This window comes from Saccoglossus kowalevskii, chromosome 6 (assembly GCF_978046115.1).
Source record: "Saccoglossus kowalevskii chromosome 6, keSacKowa6.1, whole genome shotgun sequence".
Taxonomy (NCBI): Eukaryota; Metazoa; Hemichordata; class Enteropneusta; family Harrimaniidae; genus Saccoglossus; species Saccoglossus kowalevskii.
In genome coordinates this window covers 29,595,538-29,615,876 of record NC_140646.1, presented here as the reverse complement: position 1 = coordinate 29,615,876, position 20,339 = coordinate 29,595,538, and the positions used below count along the sequence as shown (strand labels likewise).

The following is a 20,339-nucleotide window of genomic DNA, read 5'->3' as shown; positions in this document are numbered from 1 at the left end:
TTTTTCTAAATAACCACAACTGGCTTCAGTTTGTATCATGCCTGTCATATAAGTGTTAATCAGAATAAATAATGCAACAATATCAAGCCCTTGTGGAACCATATTTCATGTGTTTATTGATTGATTTGGTTTAAATCTGTTGCATAGCAAAAGGATTTTGCATAGTAGACATACAATGTACAGATAAATGCTTTCATCAAAATTATGCATTTCTGGAAGCAGATCTTGGTTATGTATGTACGGATGGATTTTTTTTTCAAACTTATATACATACTGTGGACATCACAAGACCTTGATGCACATCATTTGGTTTTTCAGATCAGATTCCAAATGGCCAACTGGTGGCCATTTTAACAAATGTGGTTCTCGAGCTGAATCTCTGAGATGCCTTCCCTGATCATGTTCAAAATTTACATCATACATCTTGTTGCAAATATTTGTATGATCATCAGATGGCTGAATGGCAGTCATTTTAATGTTAAAAATATATACTGGTACCTGTGTTAATGATTACATATATTATTCCACAAACACAAATGTTGGTAGAATTTGTATTTTTTCCCCCAACACACAATAAATGCATTCATACTAATTTTTAATTTCACTATTTTTGCCAAAAATGTAAAATTTATTAAATTAAAGTGCGGTAGTCATCGCACTGCACATGGGTCTCATATAAACAAAGATGGCGACTTTGACTGTTGCGCAGATGAACGAGTACGAACTGACCTGTTTCCAAGCTTTAATTAGGTAATTTTCATGTGATTGGAAGGTATTGAAGCAGTCACCGGCGATAATCAGTGCAAGTCACGCCCAGGTCAAATCTCATACTTGTGAATTCCATTTGAAGAACGCATTGGATTGTGGGAAAATCAATATTTAACAACACAAATGTCGAACATGCGCAGCGTGATGACTACCGCGCTTTAAATCCATGTGAACGTGTAAAATAACAATATAACAAATTTGTGGACTTAAAATACAGTAAAATAGCGAAATTAAATGCCGGTGAAGAAAAATGGTTTTACAGTACTTCACATGTTATAGCTACAACATTATTAAGCTTTTAATACATTAACAATTAAGATTGGTCATCATTTTTTATGGCATTGATGACATAACATTTTTAATTTTGGTCAAATTACCAGCAAGATTTGTTTTGGGCCTAAGAAGACAAGTTTTGAAAATAAAACTATTTCTACCCCTGTATGTACAAGCTTGGAATGCCTGTTAACAACTAATGTTTCATCAACAGTGGTATAAATTTAGAAACTGTTAATGTCTATTTCAGTGGAGAGAATGGTGCTGGTATTAGGATCTTATTGTAAGCTTGCTTTGCCATCTTCATGATGTCTTTAGCTGAAAATAAGCAAAAAGAAAGAAACCACTAAGACCAGGACAAACAATAAATATGTGTAATATGTTATATAAACATTGAGGAACCTAAGGTGACTGTCACACATCTGCTGACTGTTCTCATCTCCATGTTTGCACATACCGATACATTGCTCTCAATGTAACGCATGCTCTCTAACCTGATTTGCTGTTCGTATCTGTATGCCATTTCAGTTTTTGCACAAACTGAGGTATTGCTCTTAATGAAGCATATGCTCTGTAATATGATTTGCTGTTTGTATCTGTGCGCCATCTCAGTGTTTACACATACCGATACATTGCCTTACCTCTGTACCTCTGTAACCTGATTAGGTGTTCTTATCTGTATACTCAGCTCCTCTGTATGATGAAACCATGCAACATTACATGGCTGCATGCTTGAAACCAGGTGAACTTTGCCATTCAAGCTGGTTAATTGTGTATTGAGCATGGTCATAGTTAAGACTATGACCATTAGTTATATTTATCACTTCATAGCTATACTGGACTTGAACCAACTACATTAAGCCTGTGGTGTGAGGGATGTATGTGAATTCTCTAATTTTAGCAAATGCTTATATATCACCAGAGAACAGTAGAACATGTGCAATTCTGCGTCAATCTACAGTCATGCACTGATTCAATACCTTTGAGAGCATGCATTCTGTGTAAGATTGTCAGTATTTGGCAAGGCTGCTGGTGTACATTGTCACTTTTTTTTTTTTTTTTTGTGCCAGGCGACAGTTCATTGAGTGTCACTGTTGTTTCTCCTGACTTTTTTTTGTATGTGCAAATTGTGCTAGTGCATTTTCGCCACAGAAGTCATATTCATGACAGGGCTGTGTGGCCAACTTCCTATCAAATGGCAATTTTAATGCGCTATCCTGGCGTCAACCAGGTTTGGTCGAACACAAGCACTTGCAGACCTTAACCAAGGTTCCCCCAAAGTCGCATTCGTTAGTGAATGAATGAATCTCCGCCAGTGGAATTGTCATTGCCATTGAGTCTGTGGCACACTCACCCAGGGTAGGGGTTGACCCTTTGATGTTCAGTCTAAGGTAGGATTTGAACTTGGGTCTACCGATCATGAGTCTGATGCGACAACCACATTGTCACAAACTAAATCTCCATTCAATTCACATTCAGGCAGTTCCACTCTGAAAGGATTTGTCAACCAATTAGAGTATGCTTACTTGAAAGTGGCATATAACACGAATTTTGGTCATCAAAACCATTAAAGCAACTATAATTTTTTGGTCAGGTGTAAATTGTAGGCATTTATGCTGGAGAAGGGAGTGTCAATTTGGTCTATACCATCACTTGACAAGATATACTGAAGTTATACTTACAAGCATCTACAACCTTTTTTGTGGAATTAACAACAGCTCGACCCTCCTCTCGCATATCTAAACTTCTCCAATTCCATAGATGATAAACTGAAAAACATATGTAAGGTCCCTTTATTCAGCTGCATTAAAAATTATTGTGATATTAATTCCGTAATGTTAAAACATCCATATAGAATATGCTACTTGACTGTATCATATGCTATTCTGCTATGAAATGAAACTTGTATCAAGAACACTATGTTTGACATACAGTTACATACATGTACTTGTGTAATTTCATGAACATTGTGTTTAACATACACACTCGTGTAATTTCATAAACACTGTATTTGTCATACATACTCACATGATTTCATAAACATTGTGTTTGTTGTACATACCCATGTGATTTCATGAACATTGTATTTGACATACATATTTGTGTGATTTCATGAACACTATGTTCGTTGTACATACCCATGTGATTTCATGAACATTGTGCTTAACATACATAAAATTCCAAATTTTGATAAAGAAAATAGTCAGAATAAATTCATTTTGATTATGGCAAACCATACTCTAGCACCAGCCTTAGCTGTCTTCTTAAAAAACAGCTATGGAACAAAACAGCAACAACTATCAGTGTATTAGGCCACATTCTGTGTTCATTCTATATTCTGTATTCACCATTGGCTGCAAATTGTCTTTTTTTGTTTTTGACTTGTTTTTTGTTTTTTTCAGAAAAGTTTTTATTTTTTGTTTTCTTTTTTAGATTGTAGTTTTTTTTTTTAATTTCTTTCTGTAAGACCCTTTTTATCCTTTCCTAAGGATTTTATGCGTCTAATAAAATTATAATAATACATACCGATGTGATTTCATGAACACTATGTTGTACATACCCATGTAATTTCATCCACTATAATCAACATATTGTAATTTCATGAACAATATGTTTAACATACATATCCATGGGATTTCATGAACACTGTGTTTAACGTACATAGCCATGTGGTTTTATGAACAATATATTTGACGGACATATCCATGTGTTTTCATGATAACTATGTTTAACATACTTAACAATGTGATTTTATGTACACTATTTAATGCACATAGCCATGTGTAATGAAACTTTCTTCATAGAACACCACTGTAACAGAACATCTTTTCACTTTGCAGCTTTGTTACATCATCATTGCAGGACAGATTTGGGCTTGCTTTTGAATACACTATACTTAATATACATACCCTTGTGTAATGTTCCAATATTGCTGTGCCATACCCCCATCAATTTACCATAATTCAGTTCATTGTGTTGCTCAACTCTTGCTAATAATGCATCTTTCAGTGCTTCATCGTATGACTGGAAATACTTTGATGACAGTACATAGTATCGTAATTCATAAATACCTTTTATAATACAAATAATAAAATAAACAATTAGGTTATTATTTTTGTCTGCAATTTATCGTCACCTGCGTATATGCAGGAATTGAGTCCCAAGCGACGATAACAACACACGCTAAAAATGCAAAGGCTCATGGGTAGACGCTTGTTTGTCAACAATGACACACTATAGCCATCTGACGCATGCGCAGGTGTCCTGTAGTGGATACCAAGGACAGCAGCTATACTTGCATCTAGCATTTATTACTTACCACCTTCCTTCTAAGGGGTGTCCTGTAGTGGATACCAGGAACAGCAGCTATACTTGCATCTAGCATTGATTACTTACCACCTTCCTTCTAAGGGGTGTCCTGTAGTGGATACCAAGGACAGCAGCTATACTTGCATCTAGCATTGATTACTTACCACCTTCCTCCTTAGGGGTGTCCTGTAGTGGACACCAGGAACAGCAGCTATACTTGCATCTAGCATTTATTACTTACCACCTTCCTTCTAAGGGGTGTCCTGTAGTGGATACCAGGAACAGCAGCTATACTTGCATCTAGCATTTATTACTTACCACCTTCCTTCTAAGGGGTGTCCTGTAGTGGATACCAGGAACAGCAGCTATACTTGCATCTAGCATTGATTACTTACCACCTTCCTTCTAAGGGGTGTTCTGTAGTGGATACCAAGGAACAGCAGCTATACTTGCATCTAGCATTGATTACTTACCACCTTCCTCCTTAGGGGTGTCCTGTAGTGGATACCAGGAACAGCAGCTATACTTGCATCTAGCATTTATTACTTACCACCTTCCTTCTAAGGGGTGTCCTGTAGTGGATACCAGGAACAGCAGCTATACTTGCATCTAGCATTGATTACTTACCACCTTCCTTCTAAGGGGTGTCCTGTAGTGGATACCAAGGACAGCAGCTATACTTGCATCTAGCATTGATTACTTACCACCTTCCTCCTTAGGGGTGTCCTGTAGTGGATACCAGGAACAGCAGCTATACTTGCATCTAGCATTTATTACTTACCACCTTCCTTCTAAGGGGTGTCCTGTAGTGGATACCAGGAACAGCAGCTATACTTGTATCTAGCATTTATTACTTACCACCTTCCTTCTAAGGGGTGTCCTGTAGTGGATACCAGGAACAGCAGCTATACTTGCATCTAGCATTGATTACTTACCACCTTCCTTCTAAGGGGTGTCCTGTAGTGATACCAAGGAACAGCAGCTATACTTGCATCTAGCACTGATTACTTACCACCTTCCTCCTTAGGGGTGTCCTGCAGTGGATACCAGAAACAGCAGCTATACTTGCATCTAGCATTGATTACTTACCACCTTCCTTCTAAGGGGTGTCCTGTAGTGGATACCAGGAACAGCAGCTATACTTGCATCTAGCATTGATTACTTACCACCTTCCTCCTTAGGGGTGTCCTGTAGTGGATACCAGGAACAGCAGCTATACTTCCATCTAGCATTGATTACTTACCACCTTCCTCCTTAGGGGTGTCCTGTAGTGGATACCAAGGAACAGCAGCTATACTTGCATCTAGCATTGATTACTTACCACCTTCCTCCTTAGGGGTGTCCTGTAGTGGATACCAGGAACAGCAGCTATACTTGCATCTAGCATTGATTACTTACCACCTTCCTCCTTAGGAGTGTCCTGTAGTGGATACCAAGGACAGCAGCTATACTTACATCTAGCATTGATTATTTACCACCTTCCTTCTAAGGGGTGTCCTGTAGTGGATACCAGGAACAGCAGCTATACTTGCATCTAGCATTTATTACTTACCACCTTCCTTCTAAGGGGTGTCCTGTAGTGGATACCAGGAACAGCAGCTATACTTGCATCTAGCATTGATTACTTACCACCTTCCTTCTAAGGGGTGTCCTGTAGTGGATACCAAGGACAGCAGCTATACTTGCATCTAGCATTTATTACTTACCACCTTCCTTCTAAGGGGTGTCCTGTAGTGGATACCAAGGACAGCAGCTATACTTGCATCTAGCATTGATTACTTACCACCTTCCTCCTTAGGGGTGTCCTGTAGTGGATACCAGGAACAGCAGCTATACTTGCATCTAGCATTTATTACTTACCACCTTCCTTCTAAGGGGTGTCCTGTAGTGGATACCAGGAACAGCAGCTATACTTGCATCTAGCATTGATTACTTACCACCTTCCTTCTAAGGGGTGTCCTGTAGTGGATACCAAGGACAGCAGCTATACTTGCATCTAGCATTGATTACTTACCACCTTCCTCCTTAGGGGTGTCCTGTAGTGGATACCAGGAACAGCAGCTATACTTGCATCTAGCATTTATTACTTACCACCTTCCTTCTAAGGGGTGTCCTGTAGTGGATACCAGGAACAGCAGCTATACTTGCATCTAGCATTTATTACTTACCACCTTCCTTCTAAGGGGTGTCCTGTAGTGGATACCAGGAACAGCAGCTATACTTGCATCTAGCATTGATTACTTACCACCTTCCTCCTTAGGGGTGTCCTGTAGTGGATACCAGAAACAGCAGCTATACTTGCATCTAGCATTGATTACTTACCACCTTCCTTCTAAGGGGTGTCCTGTAGTGGATACCAGGAATAGCAGCTATACTTGCATCTAGCATTGATTACTTACCACCTTCCTCCTTAGGGGTGTCCTGTAGTGGATACCAGGAACAGCAGCTATACTTCCATCTAGCATTTATTACTTACCACCTTCCTCCTTAGGGGTGTCCTGTAGTGGATACCAAGGAACAGCAGCTATACTTGCATCTAGCATTTATTACTTACCACATTCCTCCTTAGGGGTGTCCTGTAGTGGATACCAGGAACAGCAGCTATACTTGCATCTAGCATTGATTACTTACCACCTTCCTCCTTAGGGGTGTCCTGTAGTGGATACCAAGGACAGCAGCTATACTTACATCTAGCATTGATTATTTACCACCTTCCTCCTTAGGGATGTCCTGTAGTGGATACCAAGGGCAGCAGCTATACTTGCATCTAGCATCTATTACTTACCACCTTCCTCCTTAGGGGTGTCCTGTAGTGGATACCAGGAACAGCAGCTATACTTGCATCTAGCATTGATTACTTACCACCTTCCTCCTTAGGGGTGTCCTGTAGTGGATACCAGGAACAGCAGCTATACTTGCATCTAGCATTGATTACTTACCACCTTCCTCCTTAGGGATGTCCTGTAGTGGATACCAAGGGCAGCAGCTATACTTGCATCTAGCATCTATTACTTACCACCTTCCTTCTAAGGGGTGTCCTGTAGTGGATACCAGGAACAGCAGCTATACTTGCATCTAGCATTGATTACTTACCACCTTCCTCCTTAGGGGTGTCCTGTAGTGGATACCAAGGACAGCAGCTATACTTGCATCTAGCATCTATTACTTACCACCTTCCTTCTAAGGGGTGTCCTGTAGTGGATACCAAGGAACAGCAGCTATACTTGCATCTAGCATTGATTACTTACCACCTTCCTTCTAAGGGGTGTCCTGTAGTGGATACCAAGGACAGCAGCTATACTTGCATCTAGCATTGATTACTTACCACCTTCCTCCTTAGGGGTGTCCTGTAGTGGATACCAGGAACAGCAGCTATACTTGCATCTAGCATTTATTACTTACCACCTTCCTTCTAAGGGGTGTCCTGTAGTGGATACCAGGAACAGCAGCTATACTTGCATCTAGCATTGATTACTTACCACCTTCCTTCTAAGGGGTGTCCTGTAGTGGATACCAAGGAACAGCAGCTATACTTGCATCTAGCATTGATTACTTACCACCTTCCTCCTTAGGGGTGTCCTGTAGTGGATACCAAGGACAGCAGCTATACTTACATCTAGCATTGATTATTTACCACCTTCCTCCTTAGGGATGTCCTGTAGTGGATACCAAGGGCAGCAGCTATACTTGCATCTAGCATCTATTACTTACCACCTTCCTCCTTAGGGGTGTCCTGTAGTGGATACCAGGAACAGCAGCTATACTTGCATCTAGCATTGATTACTTACCACCTTCCTCCTTAGGGGTGTCCTGTAGTGGATACCAGGAACAGCAGCTATACTTGCATCTAGCATTGATTACTTACCACCTTCCTCCTTAGGGATGTCCTGTAGTGGATACCAAGGGCAGCAGCTATACTTGCATCTAGCATCTATTACTTACCACCTTCCTTCTAAGGGGTGTCCTGTAGTGGATACCAGGAACAGCAGCTATACTTGCATCTAGCATTGATTACTTACCACCTTCCTCCTTAGGGGTGTCCTGTAGTGGATACCAAGGACAGCAGCTATACTTGCATCTAGCATCTATTACTTACCACCTTCCTTCTAAGGGGTGTCCTGTAGTGGATACCAAGGAACAGCAGCTATACTTGCATCTAGCATTGATTACTTACCACCTTCCTTCTAAGGGGTGTCCTGTAGTGGATACCAAGGACAGCAGCTATACTTGCATCTAGCATTGATTACTTACCACCTTCCTCCTTAGGGGTGTCCTGTAGTGGATACCAGGAACAGCAGCTATACTTGCATCTAGCATTTATTACTTACCACCTTCCTTCTAAGGGGTGTCCTGTAGTGGATACCAGGAACAGCAGCTATACTTGCATCTAGCATTGATTACTTACCACCTTCCTTCTAAGGGGTGTCCTGTAGTGGATACCAAGGAACAGCAGCTATACTTGCATCTAGCATTGATTACTTACCACCTTCCTCCTTAGGGGTGTCCTGTAGTGGATACCAAGGACAGCAGCTATACTTACATCTAGCATTGATTATTTACCACCTTCCTCCTTAGGGATCCTGTAGTGGATACCAAGGGCAGCAGCTATACTTGCATCTAGCATTTATTACTTACCACCTTCCTTCTAAGGGGTGTCCTGTAGTGGATACCAGGAACAGCAGCTATACTTGCATCTAGCATTTATTACTTACCACCTTCCTTCTAAGGGGTGTCCTGTAGTGGATACCAGAAACAGCAGCTATACTTGCATGTAGCATTTATTACTTACCACTTTCCTTCTAAGGGGTGTCCTGTAGTGGATGCCAAGGAACAGCAGCTATACTTGCATCTAGCATTTATTACTTACCACCTTCCTTCTAAGGGGTGTCCTGTAGTGGATACCAGAAACAGCAGCTATACTTGCATGTAGCATTTATTACTTACCACCTTCCTCCTTAGGGATGTCCTGTAGTGGATACCAAGGAACAGCAGCTATACTTGCATCTAGCATTTATTACTTACCACTTTCCTTCTAAGGGGTGTCCTGTAGTGGATACCAGAAACAGCAGCTATACTTGCATGTAGCATTTATTACTTACCACTTTCCTTCTAAGGGGTGTCCTGTAGTGGATGCCAAGGAACAGCAGCTATACTTGCATCTAGCATTTATTACTTACCACCTTCCTTCTAAGGGGTGTCCTGTAGTGGATACCAGAAACAGCAGCTATACTTGCATGTAGCATTTATTACTTATCACCTTCCTCCTTAGGGGTGTCCTGTAGTGGATACCAGGAACAGCAGCTATACTTGCATCTAGCATTTATTACTTACCACCTTCCTTCTAAGGGGTGTCCTGTAGTGGATACCAGAAACAGCAGCTATACTTGCATGTAGCATTTATTACTTACCACTTTCCTTCTAAGGGGTGTCCTGTAGTGGATACCAGTAACAGCAGCTATACTTGCATGTAGCATTTATTACTTACCACTTTCCTTCTAAGGGGTGTCCTGTAGTGGATGCCAAGGAACAGCAGCTATACTTGCATCTAGCATTTATTACTTACCACCTTCCTCCTTAGGGGTGTCCTGTAGTGGATACCAAGGAACAGCAGCTATACTTGCATCTAGCATTGATTACTTACCACCTTCCTCCTTAGGGGTGTCTTGTAGTGGATACCAAGGACAGCAGCTATACTTGCATCTAGCATTTATTACTTACCACCTTCCTCCTTAGGGGTGTCTTGTAGTGGATACCAGGAACAGCAGCTATACTTGCATCTAGCATTGATTACTTACCACCTTCCTCCTTAGGGGTGTCCTGTAGTGGATACCAGGAACAGCAGCTATACTTGCATCTAGCATTGATTACTTACCACCTTCCTTCTAAGGGGTGTCCTGTAGTGGATACCAAGGAACAGCTGCTATACTTACATCTAGCATTGATTACTTACCACCTTCCTCCTTAGGGGTGTCCTGTAGTGGATACCAGGAACAGCAGCTATACTTGCATCTAGCATTGATTACTTACCACCTTCCTCCTTAGGGGTGTCTTGTAGTGGATACCAAGGAACAGCAGCTATACTTGCATCTAGCATTTATTACTTACCACCTTCCTTCTAAGGGGTGTCCTGTAGTGGATACCAGAAACAGCAGCTATACTTGCATCTAGCATTTATTACTTACCACCTTCCTTCTAAGGGGTGTCCTGTAGTGGATACCAGAAACAGCAGCTATACTTCCATCTAGCATTTATTACTTACCACCTTCCTCCTTAGGGGTGTCCTGTAGTGGATACCAAGGAACAGCAGCTATACTTGCATCTAGCATTGATTACTTACCACCTTCCTTCTAAGGGGTGTCCTGTAGTGGATACCAGGAACAGCAGCTATACTTACATCTAGCATCTATTACTTACCACCTTCCTCCTTAGGGGTGTCCTGTAGTGGATACCAGGAACAGCAGCTATACTTGCATGTAGCATTGATTACTTACCACCTTCCTCCTTAGGGGTGTCCTGTAGTGGATACCAAGGAACAGCTTTCAGTGCTACACTTTCCTGATTTACTAGCATTGGTAACATCTTGGATAAATATTCTGCATTCCAGCTGGGATCTTCAGACATTTGTTTTCTGACTTTAGTGCGATGGGCAAAGTTGTCTGTGGAGACACACACTTTGGGAGTTATATTATGAGTGTATATCTTTATATACATGGACCATACTATATGATAAATATGTATTAGTTGTGGTCTATGCATGCTTATTTTGTAACTACCAAATTTTGTGTACTAATTTAGCCAGTGTAATTTCACTATTCTTGACATTGCCCAATCAACAATCTGCACTAGATTAATTACTCTCAAAAACGACATGTAATTGACCAATCAACAATCTGTACTTGACTAATTACTCTCTGAAATAGACACGTCATTGTCCAATCAACAATCAGTACAAGATGTTTATGACATAGAGCAATGTTTTCTTTAAAGATCATCATCATTTTATAACTAATATGATCAACTGTACCGTATTCCCAGATGTGAACTGCTTCATTCAAACCCCCAATGTCAGCCATCCAATAACCAATGCCTTTTGAATGGTTGAATCGTAGGTTTATCTTATCTATTGATAGCTTCATGAAGTCCTGCAACTTAGCGGGCTGTATCTTGTATGTGCGAAGCTCATACCACTTATTGGAAAAACCATTATCTTCAGTGGTAAAGCACCTCGACACAGTCTGGGAGGATGCCCAAACCTACAGTAATTAACAGTTTGTTTTTAGTCCAGGATTGACTTATAATTCAATCTCCGTCTGTCAATCAGTCCAGGGTTGTATTTCAGAACCTTCTGGACCAAATCCATTTATTCTTTGCATGTGCCTAGTACTTTATGTGGGAGATATGCATGTCTAGTGGTTTAGTGATTCGATCCAATATGGACAACTGGCAGTTTTTTTGAAAATGCGGTATCTTATGCATGCTTTGTCATTTCCATTCAAATTTGGTACATACATTATACAGGTTAGAATACATATCCATGACAATTTGTTTTATAATTAGGTCAAAGATGGCTGACTGATGGCCATCTTGCTTTTTGATCATACTACTACATCTCCAATACTTATAGACCATTTTCATTCATATTTGGCACATACATGTTTCATAATCAGATTAAAGATGGTCAACTGACAGTGATTTCTGTTTCATGGCAGTAAATCAGCCAATGATTGAATACATCCCACAAAGACTTGTGGGTCGTCACAGGCATTACCAAATTGTTATACTACAGCCCATGAAAGCCTGAATTTGAATGAAGCTAGAAAAGTACTCATAAAAACACTGCAAAACAAAAGCATTATTTGTACTGTAGGTAACCATGCAACATCAGAAATTGCAGTTATGGTAGCTGGTAATATCATTCTTCACGCCACCCATCAAAAAAAGTGTACACCTCTAGTATAAAAACAGTTTGATCAGAAAATGGTCATTTTAAAATTTGAAATGGAACCAGTAGCAGACATATTAATTTCAAACACTAACACAATTTAACTTAAAACCTAGTACTTAGATAAAATCTCAATCTCAGTGACCTTTGCTCGTTTGATGCCAATTTTTGCAGTGTGTACATCCATAATGGCAATGTGTAAACTCACCGTTCTCATTGGTCTGTGTAGATATCTACATGTAGACATTGCCATGTTTATATGCAGATGCTGGTTTTGATGCTACAGCAGTCAATAATATACCAGCCACATCTATAGCCAGTTTGTGACATGCATACAGTCAACTTTGACCCCATCCACTATATGACCTACAATGACCCTTAGATGCTTTAAAAATGTAATGGGGTCAATAGTTTTTTATTTATACAATTCAGCAAACTCCCTGTATTCATAAAGCTACCGTTTACAGAGTTTGTATACATTGTGTAATTTTATATTTGCAATGTGAATCATGTATATATAATGTACCATAGTATAAATGTACCAGCAAAGAGCCTTGACCTTGACAGAAAATAGTTCCAGTGAACAAATTAATATATATTGTTAAAGAAACTACAATTGTATTTACAACTGCAAACTGAGTTTTATGGTAGTTTGTTTCACAGACTGATATGTATGGCATAAAACAATGTTGATACATTTCTTGATTTGAACACATGGTGGCGATATACATATATCAGATGCTGTGGTAGGCTCATGAGATGTCTGTTGCACTTCGTGGCAATAAAAGTCTGCAGATACTGCAGTCTGTTTTGCATTTGTAAAACTTTGGGATTGACCACTAAAAACTCAGGAGATGTTGAATGGAACAAATCTATATGGAAAACTTTTTTGAAAAATTAGAGACAAGAATTTATAGCAAAATTATGTATGTTTATGGCCATTATGACATTGCTTTGCTTGTTGTTCTGTTACCGTATCATATATGCATATCCACTTCAAAGTTACACTCCGATCATTCCTGAAGCTGTAGTGGGGTCTTGGGACTATTATGGGATGGGTTAAATTAGTGCAGTTTGCAAGAGATAAACAGCACATCTGAATGTTGAAAAGCATTTGAGTGAATTGACACTGTACAGCATCTAATCTTTGAGAACGTGTCGTCTGTCAGTGTGATGATGCATGCCATCATGAATGTATGTACCGCAAGCCAAGGTATTTATTTACATGGATGAATGGATGAAGATCAGTTTTATGATGCCAATCATGAGGCTGAAAGCGGCCTTAATCTTCAACACTTTGACCATAGAGAGTGCATTCAGCAGATGAACATGTATATTTTCAAAACAAAGTTTCAAAGAAAAATTCATTGAAGAAATCAACAACTTGGCTTGTGCATGAGATAATATTATTCCCTATTTTTCTTCTTCAGCTGGGGAAATGCAAGTGACATAAAAGCCATAATCAATACAAGTCAAAGGAAATATATAAATACGTCTATTCCCACATATTCAGAGAATCAACCATGTCATATAAAAGTCCCAACAAATCTACAGCAATGATAAAAGTGCAACTTTTAATACACACTGAAAAATCACAATACACTTAAAATGCATTTTATCTCCACCTCAAGTAGAAATTTTATTATTAAAATACCTATACACATGATTGGGTATGGGTGTGAAATTACACTTTCTTTGACAATTTTATTAATTAGGCTGCTGTAATTGAAACAAAAAAAAGATTACAACATTCATTGAATTCACTATGTGCACTACTCAAATTATTCCTATAATAAAAGATATATGGTTACTGACAATGATATATAGCACAAACTGGAGAAGACATCTCGAACAATACATCACACATAAAAATGTTTGCAAACTAATATTATTTTCTAAAAACCTATCCATTATGTAAAACTGTTTTATCAAAACTGTCATTGCACATAGTATTATAAAATTTGGCTGAGAATTAAAAATGGATATGATTTGATTTATCTTAAATACCTAATTAAACATAAGTGGCATCATAATAATTTGGACAAAAATCGATGGAGGGATCAACCAATGAAATACCTGTTAAATTCAGGGACAGGACACTTGTAAATATTAAGGTGTGTGAAGAGGAAATATTAACCATAATCTTGTCTTTTAAACTGACTTGACCACATAAGCGTTAAATCAAATGGATTAAAAAGTGTGATTTACAAAAGAAACCTGGAAGTGCTTTATGAATTGTTACCAGCTTTTGTTGAGGGTTCAGGTGATAATGCACAGTAACATTATATAGAATCATTATACACAATTGCATTCAAATTTTATAACTCATGAAGGTCTGCAATTACAAGTCCCAGAACTCAAATGACAGTGCAACTGGCTATAAGTGAAAAGATTCATATGCTTTTCATTGCATTGGTTAGAGCAAGAATTATCTCCTATTCCTGTTTGACAGCCCACTTCATATCATCTGATCTTGGTTTGGCTCCAGTGCTTTTTTCAATGAGATATTCAAATCCTCTCCAGAAGGAGATTGCTTCAAGTGGATAATTCAACCAACCTGTGGTGATACAGTAGTAACTCTCATGTGGAGACACATGGTGAATGCGGTGATGTTGACGTGGAAGAATAAGATTCCAATCCTGTAAAAATGTTACCCACTTAGGAAGACCAAAATATGTGTGAGACCATTTATGGAACTGATTTGTCAAAGTGACGAAAAATACTAGAGCCATCAAAAAACAATCATAGTTGTAGTTTTCCTGAATCTGTTCTGGGTTCTGAGTCATATACTTGTATGCCAACCATATCAATCCAGGTAGTGTAGCCATACAGTTGTCACCATTCACTTCAATGACATCATGTCGTGTGATAGACGTCGGGTCAATGTGATGTTCCCGGAATGGACGAATAAAACTCTGATGGAAGAAAGTGTTCAAATAAATTAAATTAATTTTATAGAAAATGTAATCAAAAACACAGTGCAACTAATACAAGCTTGATTGCATTTGTAAGCTTGTATGTCAAATACATAGCCTATGCCTATAAAGAGTACACACAAATCTACCATCTTAATTAGAAGCAAATAGAAACCCTGAATCATGCACATTTGCTGTATAACGAGTCTTTGATATATTATCTTTTTTGAAAGTAGGAATACTTCTGTAATTTACACATGGAGCAAATATGGTACATAATTATCAAATATGACAGAAATTAAACCCTGAGGTGAGATGACAAAACAGCACAAAATTCAGCTTATAAAAAGTAATGGTTTAAAAAACATTATTAAAACAAATTTTGCTTATGGATTAGCATCAAACACTATTCTATGTTTCAGAACAAAAAAACAGGTTCTTGCCAACCAGTCGCTGTATTCATGTGTTCTATTGGAAGCAAACACAGATCTTCATAAAGTCCACTTTATAACTTTATGTTATTGTTATGCTTCTTCACATGTCCAGCTATAACTTCCATAAAATGTTGTCTATTTGTAAATGTAGCATATACTTTGCATAAAATCATGTCTATGCATATTAAAAAGCTTTGAGTCGAATTACAAATTACATGTCATGTTTGCAATACCGGTACTTTCATTACTATGGGATTAAATGATAGAATTCAAGGAATGCAAAAAAAGTTGAATAACTGAACAATTTTTCAGATACAGAAGTCCAAAATTTCATTGAAAATTGTGAAAATTAAATTTTATACACTGGTTTCTATAATGGGATTATTTCTTCAATTTTTAAAATGAAAATAGATTCACATTATATACAATGTGAAGTTATCTCCCATAATGCATTGCACACATGTGCAGTAACATGCATAGTAGTACAACATTTGAAATCGACTCAAACTGTCTTGATAGCAATACATGACGACCCCCCCCCCCCCACACACACACACACACTCTGACTTGAGGTCCACCCAAGTTACATATATATGAATAATAATCATAATAATAACTGTTATTGTATGTACATCCAATCTTTGATTAATTGAAAGGTGGTGGTAAGGGTGAGTGAATTACAATGCAAGTTACTTACTGCTCCAAATATTGGCATTTCTACCGAGCCCCACGTGTCGGCTCCCCAGTGAACTAGACCAGATGCAAAGTCTGCTACTATAATACCAAAAACTGAAATCAAAACAGTCATTGTAATACCACAAGTTAATAAAACTTAAAAAGGAAATTTGAATACAGGTAACACAATATAGGTACACCAGCATACTTGCTGCATAATATACACATACTGCTTATAACTGAATATTTTCAGTAAATCAAAACATCTATTTTTATATAAATTGCTGGTGGCTTAAGCCACAGTTTTTGTTTTTTGCTGAAAACAGGCAAAATATCGCGAGTCAGAAATTTATTTTCCTTGTCAATATGGAAGATGACAAACTAAGTTTCGCCAAAGTTGCCAGCACTAGTTATGTTGCCGAAATAGGATGCTATCCAAGGGTTTTTCTATGCATGTCAGTGCTATTGTTTAACCCATGTCACATGACCTAGTGTAAATATCATGTGATAGTACACATGCTCAAACAATAGGAATAGGTAGATATCACAGTTGATATACATGATATGAGGTTATCACCTGATATCTGTTCATAGAGCTAGATGATACAAGAGTCAAAAGTCAAAATGACAGAAATCGTGATTTTACAAAACTATACTTACAAATCATATGCTAATTTATGCTAATTAAAAACGTCATCCAAGTGTGTTGGTGAACCTGCATTTGCAGTTAAAACAATTGATGGTTTTCGAAATCAGCAGAAATATTACCATTCTTAGTGAGATTTATTTTTAAATAACCTTCTGTCATCATTATTCTGATTTATAATCATCGCACCATGTGAATAATTCTTGTTATTCTGTCTGAAATTCTTATATCGTAGCGAGAAAAATGGTACATAGCACTATTTGATATTTCACACTAAAAATCTCTACTGTAAACAATTGATATTCTACATTTAAATTCACAAACAATGATACTTTGACACTGAATGTACAACCATGTGAAACCTGAACTATTTTTAGCAGTCTATATTTAGACAATAGTGACTAAATGCAAATCAAAAGAACCAAATTATATGATAGATGTCATCTCTATTAATCATTTCAACTTGGTTATAAAACATTTTCACACATTTTATTTATTTTTATTTCACAAAATTTCACTCTTGTGATGTTTATCTAATAGTCATATAAGGCGGCCAATAAAGTGATTGCAAACCCATTACTACAATGTACAAACTAAAATATTATAAAGATACTGGTATGCTTACCTATAGATGGTAATATTGTCATTATCTTGCTAGACTGGAAATGATAAACCATTTGGAATAAGTCGTAGGCAATAAGAACAAGATAGATTGCAACACAAATTAGTTCCTGGACTCTTTTACCTAACAGTGGGGGAAAAAATATCAGTACATTAACATTATTAATTTATTTGTATGAATTAAGATTATGTGTCCATTATTTGCAACATTGCATTTATTATTTTTCATATAATTTTGAACATGAATTACTATACAATCTCTATACTTAGACTTGCTTACAAACATTTTTTTAAAAAATGCATTAAAAATAGTTAAACAATGAAAACAAGTGTCAACTACTGCAGTCTCTGTTGCATGGGAGTCCCATGGAACACAATGACTGGTGCTTTAACTGTTAATTGATTTCTGAAATGAAGTTTTCAAAATTAATAGTATTAGCACAACAATGTATCAATTAAAATACACCTCAATCATTGTATACATTGAATGGGACCTATAACAACAAAATGTAGTGACGACCGTGACACTTTGACACTCTGTGTGCTATAATCAACTTTAGGTGCCATCCACAAAATACTTCTATTTTTAGCTCTTTTCCACATAAAATGTTGTGAAATTTTCAAATTTAAAATCTAGAAGTAATGTCACAATAAGTGAAAATTACAGAAAATATGAACAAATTTACCCCAATTTGAGCAGGAAATTAAAATTGGCATTTAAGAAATTAAAAGTAACTACCGTAATATGAATAAAGTTTTACACAATATATATGAAGGATGACAATATAGCTTTGAAAAATTGTAGGTTCACTTCTGATCACAAATCGTAATAATTAATGAATGAATGAATAAATATATTACTAATTAATGCAGTGTTTGAAATTACTGTCGCCTGTACACAAGATGTGGTTAGCTTTCCAATCAGACTGATAAAAAATTAAAACTTACATGCCCAGCGGTCTAGTAACAATATTTACATGCATTTGAAATTTTGAAAATGCAATTTTATTAAATAATATTATCGGTTGAAGTTGAATGGCATTCCGCTATGAAGACTGATATAAAGATTGTTGAATAAAATATGCAACAACTTGAAATGGGACATTTTAATTATATATCAGACTTCACACATGGAAGTGATGACCAAAGAGACACTGAAATCATTCTGACCGTTGTGATCATGTCTACATCAGTTACTGAGTGGTGTGCTTACTTCGAATAGGAACGAATGAAAATAATCTGTAATGCAGGGCTGGTGAAAATTGAAAGTTACCTGCCCTGGTCGACAATTTGGAGAAATTTCAAACACTGATTATTATGAATAAAGTCATCAAGTTCAATACCTAATTTGCATTTTGACAGTACAATATGCAACACGATACAACGCGATATATAATTAACAGACTAGAAATAAAATGTTGATGTTATTGTAAACATTGATTATAACAAGGTACCCAGCGGCTCGGTCGTCAACTTGCTTGGTTCGTCGTTTCTTTTACCACCGTTGGGTGATGGCGTTCACTACCGACGCTTAAAAACATGGAGCTAAAAACGACCTAAGAAGCAAGATGGCGATCAAATTCCTGTGATTAACAACGAGTACGACACTCATGAACTATAACTAACTAAGAATCATTTAAAAGTGTTGCCGACGTGACGTATGCCTTGTAGACTTATACTGCGGGCAATAGGACAAAGTACCCGTAAACGTGCGATCCATAGCTACGAAGCCACTCCTAGTGTCATTCGTGAAGGGGATTAACAAACAACATTGTCAAACCTACCGGTAGAATAAAGATTTTTCAGTTCCTTCGCCCCAGCATGATTAGGTCCCCATCTGGCCTTGTTTGTCGCGCCACAGCCGTCTACATTTGCGTTTGGATCGTCCTCCGACATGCAGTCAGTCACTTTTTTTGCAACCGGCTTCGCCATTTCGCTATGTCTGTCGGTCATGCAATGTAAAATGTCTATAAAATCACCTGACCGAGTTTCTGTGACATGCGCAAACAAGCACACATACAACGTCATGCATCAAATCATTACATATTAACACAGCAGTTTTATTTTTGTTATAAACACACAATGACACATCGGGGAATCTGAAAGAGCACATACTACCATTTGACAGTCAGAAGTAGTGCTGATCTGGGCTCCAGATGCGCAACATTACTGAACATTACCCCAAGTGCTACAAAAATACATTGTGTACATGAGTACACTATACATGTATTCGTTTCGCTCACTTCGGGGACTGTTTTCCGTAGGATTATGTTCATTCACATAATTTTCGTGAACAAATAATCTATTTTGTATATGTTATGTTTGTCATTTCACTCTCTTGGAAAATTGCATTAATTATTGCTATGTAATAACAACAAAACATGAAACATGAGTTGTTATGCCGAAATTGTGTTAATTCTCGCGCTAAAGATAATTGTTTTGTCCGACGTGAAACTATTTCTTGACAGAAGTTGTGTATATTCATACTTGAATTGAAGATGTAATATGCACGAAAACAAATATATTTTTAAATTGTTGTTCAACCATCTAAATCAGAGTATGAATCACCAGTCAATGAAAATGTTGCGTTTGTAGAACAAGTAACAACACTCATTAGAAATCAAAACCACTAATGCGTATGTGCATTATGTTGTAAGTACGAAAGCGTATTGGAGAATGTGATTGTTTCGTTGAGAGAATATTCAGATGTGTGCTACAAGAACAGTGTTTCCATTTCATTATAAATGATAGTCGTA

General features: G+C 37.6%; 2 protein-coding genes across 2 annotated transcripts; both read right to left on the bottom strand.

Annotated features, from left to right (window-relative positions):
- Positions 1-90: 90 nt before the first annotated feature.
- LOC102800745 (protein NipSnap homolog 3A-like) lies at positions 91-12,644 on the bottom strand. The gene is made up of 6 exons (XM_085500337.1): positions 12,501-12,644; positions 11,375-11,603; positions 10,842-11,006; positions 3,951-4,112; positions 2,724-2,810; positions 91-1,359 (listed from the first exon to the last, which is right to left on the bottom strand). Exons 1-6 carry the CDS (start codon positions 12,543-12,545, stop codon positions 1,283-1,285), a joined length of 765 nt encoding a protein of 254 aa, XP_085356463.1. The 5' UTR covers positions 12,546-12,644; the 3' UTR covers positions 91-1,282.
- Positions 12,645-14,589: 1,945 nt separating this feature from the next.
- LOC102807657 (plasmanylethanolamine desaturase 1-like) lies at positions 14,590-19,541 on the bottom strand. The gene is made up of 4 exons (XM_006818199.3): positions 19,368-19,541; positions 17,588-17,707; positions 16,339-16,430; positions 14,590-15,207 (listed from the first exon to the last, which is right to left on the bottom strand). The coding sequence occupies exons 1-4, from the start codon at positions 19,534-19,536 to the stop codon at positions 14,728-14,730; spliced, it is 861 nt and encodes a 286-aa protein (XP_006818262.2). The 5' UTR covers positions 19,537-19,541; the 3' UTR covers positions 14,590-14,727.
- Positions 19,542-20,339: the final 798 nt, after the last annotated feature.